General features: G+C 37.7%; 1 protein-coding gene across 7 annotated transcripts in view; it reads left to right on the plus strand.

The window, feature by feature from the left end:
* The window catches only part of GIT2 (GIT ArfGAP 2), a 34,554-nt gene that overhangs the window by 6,320 nt on the left and 11,416 nt on the right, over positions 1 to 16,818 (plus strand). For 3 of the 7 annotated variants that reach the window (XR_010375264.1, XM_064465931.1, XM_064465925.1), the window contains exons 4-16: positions 121 to 226; positions 590 to 676; positions 828 to 958; positions 2,073 to 2,167; positions 2,877 to 2,922; positions 4,466 to 4,517; positions 6,568 to 6,640; positions 6,990 to 7,087; positions 7,390 to 7,501; positions 8,524 to 8,666; positions 9,434 to 9,583; positions 12,801 to 13,049; positions 14,452 to 14,541. Coding sequence is in view for 6 of the 7 variants with exons in the window: in XM_064465931.1 (XP_064322001.1) it covers positions 121 to 226; positions 590 to 676; positions 828 to 958; positions 2,073 to 2,167; positions 2,877 to 2,922; positions 4,466 to 4,517; positions 6,568 to 6,640; positions 6,990 to 7,087; positions 7,390 to 7,501; positions 8,524 to 8,666; positions 9,434 to 9,583; positions 12,801 to 13,049; positions 14,452 to 14,541 (1,432 nt within the window). In the remaining variant the exon portion in view is untranslated. The remainder of the gene's footprint in view (positions 1 to 120; positions 227 to 589; positions 677 to 827; positions 959 to 2,072; positions 2,168 to 2,876; positions 2,923 to 4,465; positions 4,518 to 6,567; positions 6,641 to 6,989; positions 7,088 to 7,389; positions 7,502 to 8,523; positions 8,667 to 9,433; positions 9,584 to 12,800; positions 13,050 to 14,451; positions 14,542 to 16,818) is intronic. The other 4 variants (XM_064465927.1, XM_064465929.1, XM_064465928.1 and 1 more) reach the window with 4 other exon arrangements.

Here is a 16,818-nt window from a genome sequence, read left to right on the forward strand (position 1 = left end):
AAGCAAAGGCCTAATGTGATCTTCACTTATTAGTACTTTTGCAATAATACAGATGCTCTAGGAAAAGGAAAATTAACATTTGTTTTCTTTCCCTTCTGTTGCTTGGGTTTCTCTTTACAGTCCCAATAAAGCAGAATTCATTAGAGCTAAATATCAAATGTTAGCATTTGTTCATCGCTTGCCATGCCGTGAAGATGACAGTGTTACTGCCAAAGATCTTAGTAAGGTTGGTATGTTTTTCTGGCAGTCTGCAGAAGCTACAACTTGGTTGTAACAGAACAGTGAAATCTGACTGAAATAAATCAGTTGCTTTTGTCTTGACATAACCTTTGCTGTTCTTCAGCACTGTTATGTAAACAAATATGGCTTGACTTCAACTTGAAGCCACTTTTTTGGGGTATTATATATTATATGGATACTGGAAACATGGATGGCTGAGAGGCATCCATTTAAAATAACTTGGATAAAAACATAAAACATCTGTAGCAAGAGTTCTTGCGTACCTGTTTCTAAAAGCATGGCTGAAAAAAACAAAAGCTGAATCACAGTTATTGCTGCTGTATTAAGTACAATCCTGCTTCTTTTCCAGCAACTCCACTCCAGTGTAAGGACAGGGAACCTGGAGACATGTTTGCGATTACTCTCCTTAGGAGCCCAAGCCAACTTCTTTCATCCTGTATGAATGTGTTTTTATTATTTTGATATACAATCAAGTCTTACAGTTTGTAATATTTATACTGGTTTTAGCTGATACCTATTACATTTGAGTCTTCTAATCAGACCTGTTGATTAAGTAGAATGATGTGCTTTTTCTTAATAACTTGTAGGAGAAAGGAAACACCCCGCTCCATGTTGCTGCTAAGGCAGGACAGACATTACAAGCAGAATTATTAGCTGTTTATGGTGCTGATCCTGGCACGCAAGATTCCAATGGAAAAACTCCAGTTGACTATGCAAGGTAGAATGCTCTGACATATGTGATGCTTTTATACGTTAACTGATGTTCATAGATCACGTGATGAACCTGCTTAGATATGTTTCTGTCCTGAAAATTTGACCATTCTATCTAATAAGTACTCTTCCCAGAAAGAGTGAATGCATAATGAGTATAAATAAGCATTTTCATCGTTTCATACCCTATGTTCGCCCAGATGTTTGAGACAATGGTTGTGATCCCAATGAAACATGCTGTGCCAATCAACAGCTCACAGGAAAGTAAGCTGAGGAGAATAGTTTGTGCAAGTTCAGTAAGCTGAGTGTGCTCCAGGAGTGCAGATTAACTAGGGAGCTGCTGCAGGAAAGGGCTGGACTGCAGTGATGGGTCAGGGAGCAGGCGTTGGGACCAGGCCTTTCAGTGGCAGTGAACTGTTACGTGCATCCAGCTGCAGAACTGCACCCTCGGGAAAGTCTACCTTTAGAAAGGCTCTAGGTTTCCCAAGGGCAGACAACATTCATGTCAAGAAAGATTAAACATGAATGTCTCTGCTGATCATTTGGGTGGTAATGAGGCACTGCAAGATTTGCAGCCCAGCGCTGAAGATTTTTTTTGTGTTTATGTGCAAAACTGGACATGACTGATCAACGAGAAGCTGCATGTTTGTGTAAATAAAACATCCTCGTTGCTCTGATTGCTTTTGAACTGAGGCTGTACGTGGAATCTGAAGACTGAATAAGTCCTTTTGGTTGCAGAGCACAATATGCCAGTGCTGTTAATCAAATGTGAAGTTGGGCGAGTTTGCTGCGTAAGCTCAGGAACTGTCTAGAAAATTGTAAATTATGTATTCAAAATAGCCTATATGATCTGCATTTTTTGTATAGCAAAGCAGTAGGCAAAGGTTTTCAGAGTTTTCACTGACTCATTTTGGGAGCTCGTGAAAGTTTATCTATAGGTTTTTTTGCCCACTGGAACATATTGTTGAAAATCGTGTGAGTCTGTGCTGTGTTGATACACGAAAACATGTGCAGTATCAAACAGTGGCTTGTCCTGAATCTATTTCTCTGACCATTTTTTAATTTTTTATATGTCTCAAAATTAATAACTAATGTAACTTTTGTGTGTATGTGTAAACCAGACAAGGTGGGCATCATGAACTCGCAGAGCGCCTGGTGGAAATTCAGTATGAGCTCACAGACAGGTTAGCTTTCTATCTCTGTGGCAGGAAACCAGGTAAGTAAAAGATCTCGGAGTGTATTTTTTTTTCTAGTGTTGTTTATAGGACATTTCAAGCTATGCCATATGATGTTTGTGTCAGTGTTACTGCACTCTTTATATACCTTTCAAATAGTCTAATATTATATAAATTATGCATGAAAAACTAAAGAAAGTATAAGATGTAAGATTAGTGATAATGCATTCAAAATTCGGATAAAACTGCAGGATTTTAAGTATACCTAAATTAAAAATTAAGTTCTTTTATGTTTTTCCACAAATATGTGTTCTATAAATGGAATACCTCTGAAAGTGTGGAGAAATCTACATATAAGGTCAGATGAATACTGTTTAACTTCAAGGAGTGAATTGCAGGGAAGATATAAATTCTGTGAATGTGAAATAGTCTGCAGGAGATATTGTAGAAACTCTTTGAAGTAGGTTTCATCTCATTGAAATGCAAAAGCAGGGGAGTATTCAATTAAGTGGGTAGCTTTTGAACACAAGCACGCTTACAAATTTTTAGCCATTAGGTGCCATAAAGGTACCTATGTTAGAAATTAATTTTTTAATGGAATTTTAATTATTGTTTGCTTGTTGTATATATTCCTGGGTTTCTCATTACTATGTCTTTTAGTAAAACTGAGTACCAGCTGTATATCCTGACAACATTGAAAACTATAGTCCAGTAACAAGCTATTAAAGTGCAATTTGTTTTCAACTCTAGAGCATAAAAATGGACAGCACTTTGTTATACCTCAGATGGCAGACAGGTAAGTTGCTGATTCCATGGCACGTCTGAAAACATAAAAAGAAAAAACCCTAATAATTACATTTCCTTTCCTTTCTGAAACAACACTGAAGCTTGCTGTCATTCTGACATGTTTAATGTGTGCCTTTATTGATCTCAGAAGCTTTTTTTATTCTAGAAAGAATATTGGCATTTAAACAAGTCACAAAATTATAGAAGTTTACTGTATTTGTTGAAATGCGGGTGGGAAGGTGAGGCAATTATATTAAGGGAACACACATGGGGATTCCTGGGAAACAGATTTGAGTTAGTTTCCTGATCCAGCATTTTGAAACTAATACTTGCCAGAAAGCTGCATTTTTCTCTGAAAATATTTATACTTTTGATCATCTGAGTGCTTTTAACTTTTGGTTATGATCAATGAAATCATATTTGTATTAAAAATATCAAGTATTAATCATAAGTCCCTATTTTTCTTTTATTGCTATGCAATTGGAAATAAGACGGCTGTAAGTAAACTGTTGTTCAACTTATTGCTTGCAAAATTTCTATGAAAAACTGCAATAAAATCATGATAGAGAGAAACTATTTAATAGTTGGTAAAATAGTGTTAACATCTGTAGATTTTTTTAGATATGCTGTGTTTAGCAGTGTGTATTTAGTGTAGTGTGTATTTTCAGTGCAGAGTATTTTGCAGAGTAGAGTATCATTTGCCTCACTACACAGAGAAGGAAGTTGACACACAGACAGATGACTTGTTCACAGACGCTGCTTCAGTTGCAGAGCTTGCAGTACAGCCTGACTGCCTTACCTCTGCCTGGCATCCTCTGCTGGCCTTTTCCTGGGTTTTTTGTTTTGTTCCCGCCCACCCCCCACCTTGTCTAGGTGCACAAACTCTGTCACATCAGTTAATCATACAGAGGTTTTATTTTAGCCTTTCCCTCCTTTTAGGGCAGGGGAGCTTTCGCCTGGGTGATACAAATAGAGACTCAAAATTTGTCAGCTTCCTGATCTCTGGCTTTTATGATAAATTCTGTTGAACTGCACAATTTTCCTCCTTTGTCTCCTGTTCAAGGCTGGAAACTAGTAGAAGAGATTATTTACTAATCAGTACAGAATAATTTTGGGCATGGCCCTATTGCTGTAGCCATTTGCCAGCCCAATGGTCACCTACCTCCTGCAGAGTCCAGTGGAACAAATCCTGTGTGTTTCCTGTGGACTCAAGTTTTGGTTGAATGATCATATTGTTCAGATTCCTACAGAAAGCATTTTGTTGCACTACAGTTTGACTGCTTCTTGAGCTATGCAAATGTGGGTATTCATATGCTAAAGGATTTTGGGGATTCTTTTGTTTTAAATAGAAGACTGTTGTTTAGAAAAGCTTAAGAATATACTGACAGGTATATTAGTAAGATCCATGTGTTAAAAATGAAATTAAAAATACTGAAATATTAAGGAGTTTAAAATGTCGCTTTTATTTTAATAATTGAATTATCAACAAGTAGAATTTGTTTAAACAAGCTATTAAATGCTGTAGGTGTAATGATCACTTCTTGTTTTCATAGCAGTCTAGATTTATCAGAACTTGCAAAAGCAGCTAAGAAGAAGCTTCAGTCTGTAAGTAAAACTTCCAGTGTGCCATGTGACACATCTGGTCAAGGCAAACTACACTTCATCTTTCAGGCTGGTTTCAGCTGCTGTTAATTCCTGCATAAATAATTGTCAACTCTGTCACAAGTTTAAAGTCTGGAGAAAAAGATGAAAATAGGCAGAAATGGAGGAGCAGAGATGATGACAAATCCAATACTTGTTGGTCTTGTTAGGGCTAGTATCTCTAGGTCTGTCTCTCCAGTTCAGAACCTTAAACTTTGTTTGTATTGCTTTCATGTATTTTTATATAAATCTGTACATTAAATATTATTATTTGCCTTTAACTTTCTGGAAAGCCAGAACAGTGCATTACTGTCTGCTAATTAGTCGATATTAATGCCAGCTCACTAGTTTTACTAAAGTGTTGGTGACTAAATCCTTGTACAAGTTAGAGTGGGGATATGTTTTCCCTACTTAAAGCTTTTAGTTGAGGCAAATTGTATCAAAGGATAAAAATTTTGCTGTCAGGAGAAGAACAATCCTGGTGATAGTCTTCTGTTCAACAACGTCCATTTTTCTCTAATGGTAATGCCAGTGGTCATGAAAATTCCAGCTAAGCAAGTCACCGTGTGTATAACTGGTATTCAAATAGTAATCAATACAAGCCAAATATGAATCCTACTTTAGAACTGGCTTTCTGCTGTTCGTGTGCTGTTAGTGGCTACTTTAAATGCATAGCTAGCTAGAAGCAGATGGATTACCACATTGTATTTTTGCAAGTTGTGGTGGGTTGACCCTGGCCAGCATCCCAGCACTGATAGAGCCCCCCCAGCAGGACTGGAGAGGGCACAGGAAGAGGAAAAGCAAGAAAACTCATATGCGGAGATAAAGGCAGTTTAATAGGTGAAAGGAAGAGAAGAAAAACAAGTGAAGCAAATGAAATTGCTCAACACCTCCCACAGGCAGACCGCTGCCCAGCTAGTGTCTGAACAGCTGTCTTGGAAGGCAAAAACCAAACTGCTTCTTCCTCCACCCCAGTTTTTATTGCTGATCATGCCATGGTATGGTATGGAATATCCCTGTGGTGGTTTCGTGTCAGCTGTCCTGGCTATGTCTCCTCTCAGCTTCATGCCCACCCTGAGCCTGCTTGCTGAGGGGTGGTGGAGTGGGCAAGGTGGGGAAAAAAGAGAATGCCTAGATGTTGTGTAAGCACTGTTCAGCAGTAGCCAAAACAAGCTAGCATTATCAACGCTAGTTTAGCCACAAGTTCAAAACACAGCAAACATATGAAGAAAGTTAATTCCATCCCAGCAAACCCAGCGCACAAGTAAACATACTGGCTTTATCTGGGTTCAAGAATGATGGCAGTTGTTCTTTGGTTAAGAATTTAGGACTCAAACTCTGGAAAAACCTTTATTCCTCTAAATAAAGCTGAACCCTAGAAAAGCATTAGGTTTTTCACCCTTTTTAGTCGAGCTTCTCCCAGAGGAGGAAGATCAGCCATCTCTTGAGGCTTGCTTACGCTGGCAGTTAGTTAGCAAGTGTGGTGCCCATTACTAACGTTAATGCACTGTATGTCAGTAAGTGAAACATCCACAAAGCCCTGTGACATCTTAATTTCATGTCTGATCTTCCAACAGCTCACTTCTTCATAACACAAGTATCTCTCTTGAACCATCCACTGTAGGAACACAGTTTGAAACATGCAAGCATTTTGTGAGTCTTCACTGTTAGGCTAAGCCCATGCCTGCAGTGGCATTTGGATACCTAATTCCCACAGTAGGTCTGCTTCACCCCAAATACACAAGGTCTTTTTGTGATCGGATAGGAGGGGAAAAAAATCCATTAACCAGTAAAGGAGAAGTGTAGAACAGTATTACTGTCTCTGTATCTAGCAATCAGGTGGTTGTATACGTCTGCTTAATGGATCACTTTATATGTAGGCTGAGACATAAGCAATTATATAGGCTGAAGAACAGCCAGGAGAGCAGAGTTGTGCTCATATATTTTCTGTGTTATAGAGGTCTTATTAGGTTTCATTTATATTCAAGCTGTAATTATTCTTTTGTACCCTTAGCTAAGCAACCACTTATTTGAAGAGCTTGCCATGGATGTGTATGATGAAGTTGACAGGAGGGAAACAGATGCAGGTGAATGAGGCTTTCTGCAATGTGTATAAATTAATTTTGAATTGTTAGATTACATACAAGATATCCTAGTACAAGCATATTTTCTATTTAAAGTACTTTTATATTTGGTAATTACTGATAAAGGTAGTTTCTTTGTCTTGCATTGTCTGAAGGTGATGTTAATTTAAAAAAAATCTCGTGTTTTTTATGAGGTAGAGAACCCTCTTGGGGAAAAAAGCTTTCCTTTGAATTGATTGTGTTTGTGTTTGAAATTGTGGGCTTTATTCTTTGACAAGAAACACTGTTAAATAGTACAGGAAGGTTATTCCTTCTTTTTTTTTTTTTTTTTCTTTTTTCCTTCCTTGAGCAGTTTGGCTTGCTACTCAGAATCATAGTACCCTTGTGACAGAGACCACAGTGGTCCCCTTTCTTCCCGTAAATCCTGAATATTCCTCAACCAGGAATCAGGTATGCAATCTTAATACTGTATAATTATTTTTATTTAATAGACCAGGTGTTCTAAGTAATATTGATTTATTGTACTTCATTACTGTAGAAGAGTTGCATCCAGTTGTAAAGAGGATAAAATAGTTTCACATTTCCCCTGCACTGAATGTGCAGCTGGATGATTTAAATCACACTTTTGCAATAAATGTAATTGAACAATCAACTCGCTGTAAGTGCTATAGTCTTAGTTTTACCTGGGAACTCTGCTGTTCACCTAATACAGGATGTACTTTTGTATTTTTCTGCATGTTTCTGTAACTTAGGGAAGACAGAAACTGGCTCGATTTAATGCCCATGAATTTACTACACTAGTTATAGATATTTTAAGTGATGCCAAACGAAGACAACAAGGGAATCCTCTCACTGGCTCAAAAGGTGAGTATACTTTTGGTGTTGGCTCTTCTATGTGCAATTCTTCAGTAGTTCAATCAATACCATAGCCTCATTCAAAAGTACTATATGACCAAATGAAGAGATTTGTATCGGTTTCATAAATAAGAACTAAATCATGTGCATAGCAGGCTACTGACAACATGCATTAGGCCACCAAAACAATGCCCAAGTACAGAAGACTTGTCTGTTAAGGTTGGTATTTGTAATTCAATTAAATCAAGTGGGAGATGTGCAATTTGGGAACATCTTTGTATGATGGTTGTGATTTTTATCATAACTTGGTAATGTTTTCCAGAGTACTGCTGTACAGTTTTAGAGTGATACTTATTTTGATTGGCAGCTAGGATAATGTCAGTGTTTTGGATGCTGGCTTTCCTGGCTGCTCTATCCATGCAGTGCTTTGCTGTAATTCAGGTGCTCTTCAGCTTATTGCTATTTCGACTAATGTTTACTGTCTGTATTTCTTAAGCATGATAGGTATCAAAGAATACAAATACCTATGCCAACAACCAGATGCAGCCATAGTTCTAGCCATGACGGTATGAAACAACATCTGAACACTAGTTCTCCCTCTGGAGAGAAAATACAAAAAAATCTTTTCTAACTTTTAATTTTTGCCTATACTTTTCATTTGAATGTTGACATCCATTTGTCCAGTGTAGTCTGGTTTGGGTTCCCCCCTGCCCCCATGTGAGTTTTATTAAGCTGCTAAACCATGATTCTCACCACTTACTTTAACTTGTCTAAACACTTACAAGAAATGAAAAGACAAAACCATAAAACTTTGACTTTTTGGACCGTAATAATTCATACATATTAGATGGATCTAAACTTTTTTGAACTGGCCTAGTTGGATGGTACTTATTATAGCATGGCTTGTATTGTCTCTCTGGATGAAGATCTCTTCTGATTTTATTTTTTTTAATTACTTTAAACTATGCACTTCCATTTCTTCTCCATACTTACTAGTTAGTACATTTTAAATGGTGTATGTTGATCTGCAGAAAATGTGGAACTGATACTCAAATCAATCAGCAATCAACATAGTAGTGAAAGTCAGGATAATGACCAGCCTGACTATGACAGCGTTGCTTCAGATGAAGATACAGATTTGGAAACAAATGCAGCTAAATCAAACAGACAGAAGGTAGGTTTGAAATACTTATACATACACCAGGTTTTATTTGTAAAGGTAGTCTGCAGAGAGTCTTTCCCCTTGTGAGGGGATTTAACATGCATAAATGATCAGAAAATTAATATTTCAATTCATTTTCAAATTCACTTCAGAATCACACCTCAGTCTATAAACTTTAACAAAAGTAAGTGTTGTGAGTTAAAGACTTTTTTTGGTAAATGGTCCTCATGAAAAGTAATGTGTGCCACTGTGCATGTCTGGAATTAAGATGTAGATCTAATTGCACAGATGAAATTATTGGATCTACCAAACAATTACCACTTCCTACTGAAGAAATATTTACAGCAGACCAATAGTGATTGAGTGTTTTAAACAATTCCTGAAAATAATGCAGCAGGGTTAAAAAAGGGGGTAATAAACATAGTAGTTCTAGTTTAATCTTCCCTGGTAACATGCATACTGGATATTTAGTAATCTGCCTTTTATGACTCTCCAGTTCTGTGTTGCATATTAAAAAATCCTTACAAAGGAGTGTTGTGTCACTGAAATGCTGAGACAATTGTTTTTGTGCACAGAGGAGCTAAGGGTTGATGGACATAAAATTTCTTGTATATTGGACTAAAATTATTTTAATGAATTGATCTTATTAATTTGAACTTAATTTGAACCATGATTCCTTTAAAGTAAGTACATGAAAAGCTGTAAAAATCTCACTGTCTTGTTTTCTTTTGGTGGTCTGTTTCTCAGTGGTCTAAGTGGTGTTCTCTTACTGTTTATAGAGCCTGGATTCAGACTTGTCAGATGGACCAGTGACAGCCCAAGAATATATGCAAGTTAAAAATGCACTGGTGGCTTCTGAGGTAAAGATTCAACAGTTAATGAAAGTGAACATCAACTTGAGTGATGAGCTGAGAATCATGCAGAAAAAGGTAACAGGCGCAGTAGTGTAACCCCTGCATTTCTTGATGTATTTTAAATTGACTGGGATAAAACTGCTGAAACTGAAGATGAAATAGCCCAATATTAGGATAGCAAGAAATCTCATTTTAAAATAATGAAGCTGCTTTGGAATCAGATGAAACTATAAATGTATATGTACAGCACATGCTTTGAATGTTTTTTTGTGAAGGTGATGGTGATCTGCTTAGTTCACGTTGACATAAGTTTTCCAAGTGACAAGATGGTTGTTGCAAGTCGTGCGTGTTTTTGCTGTCTTGCTTCGAGAAAAGCGGTTTTCACCAATGAGGAAGTAAGTGCTAGCACACATCCTATGTGTGTGCACATATGTATCTAATGCACTTCCAACTTTTCCAGTAAATACGTGGGGTTTTTTTCCATTAACAAGCCTAGCTGGAATGAAGGGAAAATAAAATCCTCATCCAGTTTGGCAGTAGAAAATAATCTGAAATGTGTCAATACGATATAAAGTTTTTGTATACCAGGAGGCCAAGTTTTATTTGTTTGCTTGTGTTCAAATCTGTGGGAAATAGCACATAAAGGATATAGAGGTAAACTCAATTACTGCTTTAAATGTTCAGTGTGGGTTTTGTCTAGACAATGATAAGGTCAGAGGTATCACATTTACACTATGAGTTAGTGTGTATAAATAGTCTTATACAAACAGAAAACATCATTTTTTGTAAAAATCCTGAAATTAAAGCTCCAAAAACTCAGTTTGGGAGCCAGACCTTCTAATCCTTACATAAATAAATGAGCAATTTGTTGAATGCTTTGCCAGTGTTCTGGTAAATAGAGATTTTTGGGGGGGGTAAAGGAGAGATTATATCTGTGTTGAGCTCACTATCCTGTCTGTCATGCTAACCTAGAAAGGGCTGGCTTCTTCCTCAGAGTAATTCTTCACCTAGTGTTAAAAATCCTGTTTCCCAAATAGTTACAATACTGCAAGACTTACAGTATGTGCTGCAGAAGGTGCTCTCCCTGTGGAGAAAGTTGTTCAAGCTGTGGTCCTGTGGAGGTGAATCCTGTGCTGAGAACTTGTTTCCCCATTGTTCTGGGGCAAAGAGGCTGATGCTTTGGAGAGTGGTGGGAATTGGTGAGCTCTTAGAATCTGAGGCTGAGATAATTGAGCAGATTCGAACATCTTTGTCTGTTCAGTGCCATCCTTCTTACAGTTGTGTTCAGCTTTTCAGATCTGTTGGAATGGTGAGTGCTGAGAGGAACCTAAGAGATCTCAGGGTGTTTCCTTGGTCTTTCAACAGCTTGTACTGGTTAAGCATTTCTCTGTGTCAACTGAATTAACTTTTCACTTGTATTGAGTTTCTTTAAACAGATATAGTCTATTTAGGGTAAAAAAGAAAAATCTTTAGGGACTACAAATTAATGAGGCTTTAGTATAGTTATGTGGTGCAGCGGAAGAGAGATCATTGCTGTGCTGCAGTAGATCTTGTTTTGAAAGAAGGCATAGCCAGGGCTCGCTCTCTTTGGAGATGAGTTGCACTAATTTTATGTCCTGCTGATGTATGTAGCTATGGGGCTTTAACTTCGTGTTTGGTGGCTCTGGACTGGTGAAGAATCAATACAGCCCTGCGCCGCTGCAGAGCACAGGATGGGAGGAAGGGGTAACAGCTGCTTCAGCTCTAAGCTACTGGGAACTTCAGGGCAATATAGGAAGTCTCTGCTGGGTTATTTGTGGCAAGACACCGATATATTTGTACTACTTCAGCAATTCTAATGCAATAGATGTAATTCAAGAGCCTCTTTTTTTTTTTTCCCTTTTTTCCTTTTTTTCTTGTTTTCTAAGAGCTTAGATGGTCATAAACTTAAAATCTACCTACTTTATGTATCACCTTATTAGCCAACTGTGTATCTGATCTTTTGCATGGCAATTACTAAGCAAAAGATGCTAATTAAAGAAGAGACAAAGCTACACGTGATGAATGCCACTTCAGAGTAGATTCTTCCTAAATAAAAATTAAAATAGTTCTGTTACTTTAATGGGCATTCTAATGGAAAAAGGGGGGGTTTATGCCTGTGGGGTTTTTTAGGTGCTTATAGGTGGTTGAGTTTGGTCTGAGTTTACATTAGCTGTTGGCTGAAATGTCACCAAAAGCATGTTTACAAAATGTGGAAGTTTGGAAGAAGGAGACTATAAAGTTGTCCTATTTAATTGTCTCTAATGTCAAACTTTAAAGGGGCAGTTTTGCTCTTTGCTGATGCTCAAATCTTATGACTTGATGCATCTTGCTACAGAGCACACAGGAAGTGGGGAGAAGAAGCAAAAGTTATCTTGACAGAAGTCTGCACATCCAATTTAGGGTTCTGGGAAGCGCTCTAGGCAAAATAGGACTTTTTTTGTAATGTTCTTGACAGTTCATGTGATACAAAGTAAATGCAAATAGTAAATATGCAGTTTCCTGTTTAAAAGGCCATCAGCCGTTTGAAATATTATACTCAATTCTTGTTAGAGAATTGCTGATACTGACTTTTTTTACATCTTTTCTTTATGATGTGTTAATATAGCAAACTTACTTCCAGTAAATCCACAAAAAAAAAAATCAGAATTGTTGCATTTTTACTATCCATCAAATACATAATAATAAAAAGCTTTAAAATTCTTTCTTGTTGGCTTCTTAGAAAGCAGTAGCTGATACTTAATTTTCATAAGCTAAATCTATTCTTGCTTTGCAGAGCAAGCTTTAGTTTTCTTTGCGCTGCCTCTGGTGTCTGTGCTGTAGTTCTGGCATTTTCAGATTTCATGGGCCTTATGTTAAAGTCCTCTTTTAAGTTCTTGTATTGACTGCTGAAATGGATCACTTTGCTTGAAAAACTGTTGGCAATCCTTACCTCCACAGCCTCATTATATTACACGATTCATGTGTCAGTACAGCCAGGCTGGAAGAAATTGAGTGTGTGTTTTTAAATACAACAGCCAATTTTAAGATCTAATTTAGCTTGCATCCCAGCAAAAAGTGCTGGAAATCAGCACCTAAATATTTGTAGATCTGGAACGTAGATGTTTCTCTGCTTGTACTAAGAAAGTCAAGTAGATTTTGATAAAGAAATCAAACCCCAGCTCCTAGTAACTGGCTTTACTAGTAAAGCTGACAAGCGTGTATTGTGTAGTCAGTTTGCTTTTGACGCTTGCTATTAGAAAAACAAAGTCCCACTGCTAAACATTTCTTTCAGCTTCAAACGCTACAGAGTGAAAATACCAACCTCAGAAGACAGGCCACAACCAATATATATCAGGTCCAAACTGGTTCTGAATACACAGACCCTACCAACAATTCTTCTTTAAAGCGGCGACCATCTGCACGGGGTAGCAGACCCATGTCTATGTATGAGACTGGATCAGGTCAGAAACCCTACCTCCCCATGGGAGAGGTCACATACCCAGAAGAAAGCATAACAAGACTGCAGCCTTTCCCTCCACATGTAAGTAAAACTGCTGATGCTTCTGCATTTCTTCTATGTTCAGCTTTTCTGTCTATTCCAACTATGCTTGTTTACCAAAGCCGCTCAACTGTCTGCTTCAGAGAGAATTTGAACTGTAAGAATTGTTAATGTTTGCTGTATTAACATGTCTGCAGGAGCTTGATGTTTTGAAAAGTAAAAGCTATAACAATTCTGGAATATGTAAACTGGAGCTTTTGGCTTCTGCTCAGCTGTTTCTTTTAACCACAATACATATGCCAAATATCAATGTATGGCTGTCTGAAAACTAGGAGGGGGGGAAATAGCATTCCAAGAAGGTACGTAAAGTTCATGGATTTATTTCTTGAGATACACAGGCATGTGCCAATTTATGGAACTTCATGGCTACCTTTCAAAAATAAAACAAAATTGAAGCAAACCTTTTCATTAGGCCACCAGTTTCTTACTCTGAGTTTGGAACTGGAGGCTGAGGATGGTTTAGATCTGTTGGCTGAAGAAATTCTTCTGATTTGGTATTGTCCTGTATGACGCACTAATAAGTGGAGAGGGAGGTCAGTATTAGCCACAAGGATCCTGCACTGATGTGTTCACACTTTCAATAAGTGACCCAACACGCACACTAGTGCTTATTAAAGTTAGGGTTTTATTGCATATAGATTGCCCTCTGAGCAGGAATATGGGACAATGTTTTTTAGGCACATATTTATCATTTGTGGATTTGTTTTAGTATGTTTCCCCGTTGGTCACACTATCTTGTATTTCCTTCCAGATAAACAATTAAGCCCTTTAAGACATATTTGGAAGTTAAGAGGCTTTTTGCCTGGTATGGAGGCCAAACAAACGTTCCATGCACATGCCAAAGGACACAGTTGAGTGCACCAGGGAATCAGTGCAGAAATTTGTATGCTGGGTTCCCCCCCTTCAATTAAATTAATAAGAATTCAAACTATGAAATCTGGATCAGTTTAAACTATTTTGGCATGTCAATATAAAGGCAGTTCTGGCAGCAAGAAAAGTCAGAATTGTTTTGTATGTAGCAGCGTTTGCAGAACATGACGGTGCTTTGTATAGGTCCTTTGGTCATCTGGTTTGATATTTGGATAGAAGTAGAAGTAGCAGTTCTGAAACATTAATTTGTTACGTGGAGTTAGTTTATTAGGTATTATGGTGAATGTATTTTATTCTCTGAGGAATTTAGCACTTCTGGAATATCAATATTAGAATTAACGTGAAGTCAGTTGTATTTTGAAAGAATTAAGTCTACTCAAGCTTAGCCAAATTCTCAAAATCATTCTTACTTTGTCATCTCCATGGTTTTAAGAATGTTCCTTTATTTCAGTTAAGAATTTACTTGTGTTTTGTTTTTGGTTTTCCCGAGTGTTTTTCTCTTTCCCATTTTTAGATCGGGAGGAGTGCGTTTGTGACCTCCTCTTCATCTCTACCTTCCTTCCCCTCCACGCTTTCCTGGTCAAGGGATGAAAGCACACGAAGGGTTAAGTACCTTCCAAATTGGTCTTCTACCTGGAGGAGGTGGCAATCTCCCTAGAAGCCATTATGCCTCTGTCTTCTCCCCTTTTATGCTGACTAGCCTTCATGCTTGCATGAAGCAGTATTTCATCACTTTCTGTTTCTTTTGCCACATGCTGTGGATAATTGCTTCTCTCTAACTTCACAACAGCTAAAATCTTTAGCATTTAACACCATGCACAGTTACTCTAGATCAACTGCATAACACTGAAAACAGCCAGAAGACAAGTTGGTTGCTGTTTGGAAAGTAATTTGGCAGGCACTCACTGATATTTCATAAGCCAATATATAACTTCCTACTGACTAAAATGCACTGCATGAGACATACGAAGCTCACTGGGTCCTAGCTTTAAAGCCTGCTTTCTTTGGGGGCTGTCAGTTTGCACCAATCCAAACTGGTACAGATTGACCGTTTATCTTGCAGATGTTCATTAGTTTGTTTGAAGTGAGTTCCTTATACATCCACACAGATAGCCATTTGTATTGCCCGCAGATACGTTTGGTATCAGCTAGCCTGCTTTCTGCTGATCTTGATAGACAAAAGACTGAAGGGCCGTGGGAATGGTTTTTAGCAAGACTCCTTTTGGGGCAAGATTAAAGGCACTGAGAATATATAAGGGAAGCTTATACTGGTGTTCCATCAGGATCTACAAAACTTTGTTCTTAGGGTTTTTGTTAGCTACAGTACTGACTGTAGGAAAAAATTGCCACGTTACCAGGAAACATGAAATGCGTTCTGTAAGCTTCTGCTATTCCGAAGACACTGTCTTTGCTGTGGCCTCATATGTGAGCTATTAGCTATTTGAGGAAGCCTTGTTCAGCTTAAACTTTTTTTAAACACTGTTGTCTTTTTGTAGTGGGACACTTAAATCTAGTCTTACTCAAATTCATGTGCTAGAAGTGAGCACAAAGGACGCATTTAGCAAGGCAGACAGTTTGATAGACTAGTCTGTCTGTGACAGCTTCTTTTTAGACTATATTTTATTTGGAATCCTTTAACTAATTGGAAGTTAAATATTCAAAAGAAGGGAAAAGCACAGTGCATTTGCAACTCTGGAATAACATCCATTTTTGGCTGAAGGCCTTTGGTGAAGGAGGTCTGACTGAAGTCATGGGCCCTGAACAGGTACAGCTTAATGTGCTACAGACTAATGAATGCTGAAGATGAACAACGCATAGCTTTTACGCTGCAATTTGACCAGCCTGAGCTACCAGCCTGCACTGCTTGCAGGAAGTACCCTCCCTCATCAGAATGAGTCAATTACATTTTGAGGTCTTGCTGTGACTAAACCTCTTTAACTTTGAAGGAAATATCGATACACAGTCCTTTGGGCTGTTCTTAGATGTTTATGTGTCATTTCTTAGACAATAATGAGTAGCTTATACCCATTTTGTTGTATCATGTGTTCAAGATTGAAGCTTTGTTTATTTCTGTGTTAAAACAAGACTTTCTGACAGTAAACTTGAGATAAGTATTTGTATTTCTTTGTAAGACTTGAAAGATCTTTTCAAAATCAGTTAAGAAAAGGTCTCTCTCTTTCCTCTGCTTTTCCTGTGCAGTTAATATATTGATATCAGTACTGTCTCATTCCATTTCTTGGGCAAGGATTGCAGAGTCTCTAATAAAATTTTACTATATAATGCTAAATTTTTTCAAAAAACAAATCTGTGGGTTTGGATGCTGAGTGGCCATACTCTGGCCTCTTCCTGCCGGGATAAAGAACCTGCTTTTTAAATTCTTTTGTTCCCATTTTATTTTGACTGTACAGTATTTGGACATACCAGTCAAGAAAATACTAGATTTGCAAGCAGGGCTAGATGATAAAACTTAGAAGAGAATATGCAGCTTGGTCAAATGCAAATCTAGGTTTGGCTGCAGCTGCGATGTCAGTACTGTGTAGTACTAGAAACTTGCAGAGTTTTTGTTTGTTTTTATTCTACACTGATCTGTACTATGTTACTGATTCCATAATATCCTGTTCTTGTAATTCATTGTTGTCATTTGTATTTCTGACCATAGTGTAGAGCTTTGCCACTAATCGTATTGTTCTTCTCTATACACCTGGGAGACAGGAGAGGTCAGATCCTGTGTGTAATAGTTTCATATCTACAAAATGTGTCACTTTTACAATTGATCTTTACTAGCTATCCTGAGAGCTGAGCATTCTAAAAATGCTTGTTTTTTCCTTCTGTGCAGAGTGACTTTAAAATGGTTGGAAAGCGTTCATCCCCCAGGTGCTTC

Source organism: Phalacrocorax carbo, chromosome 15 (assembly GCF_963921805.1).
Source record: "Phalacrocorax carbo chromosome 15, bPhaCar2.1, whole genome shotgun sequence".
Lineage (NCBI taxonomy): Eukaryota > Metazoa > Chordata > Aves > Suliformes > Phalacrocoracidae > Phalacrocorax > Phalacrocorax carbo.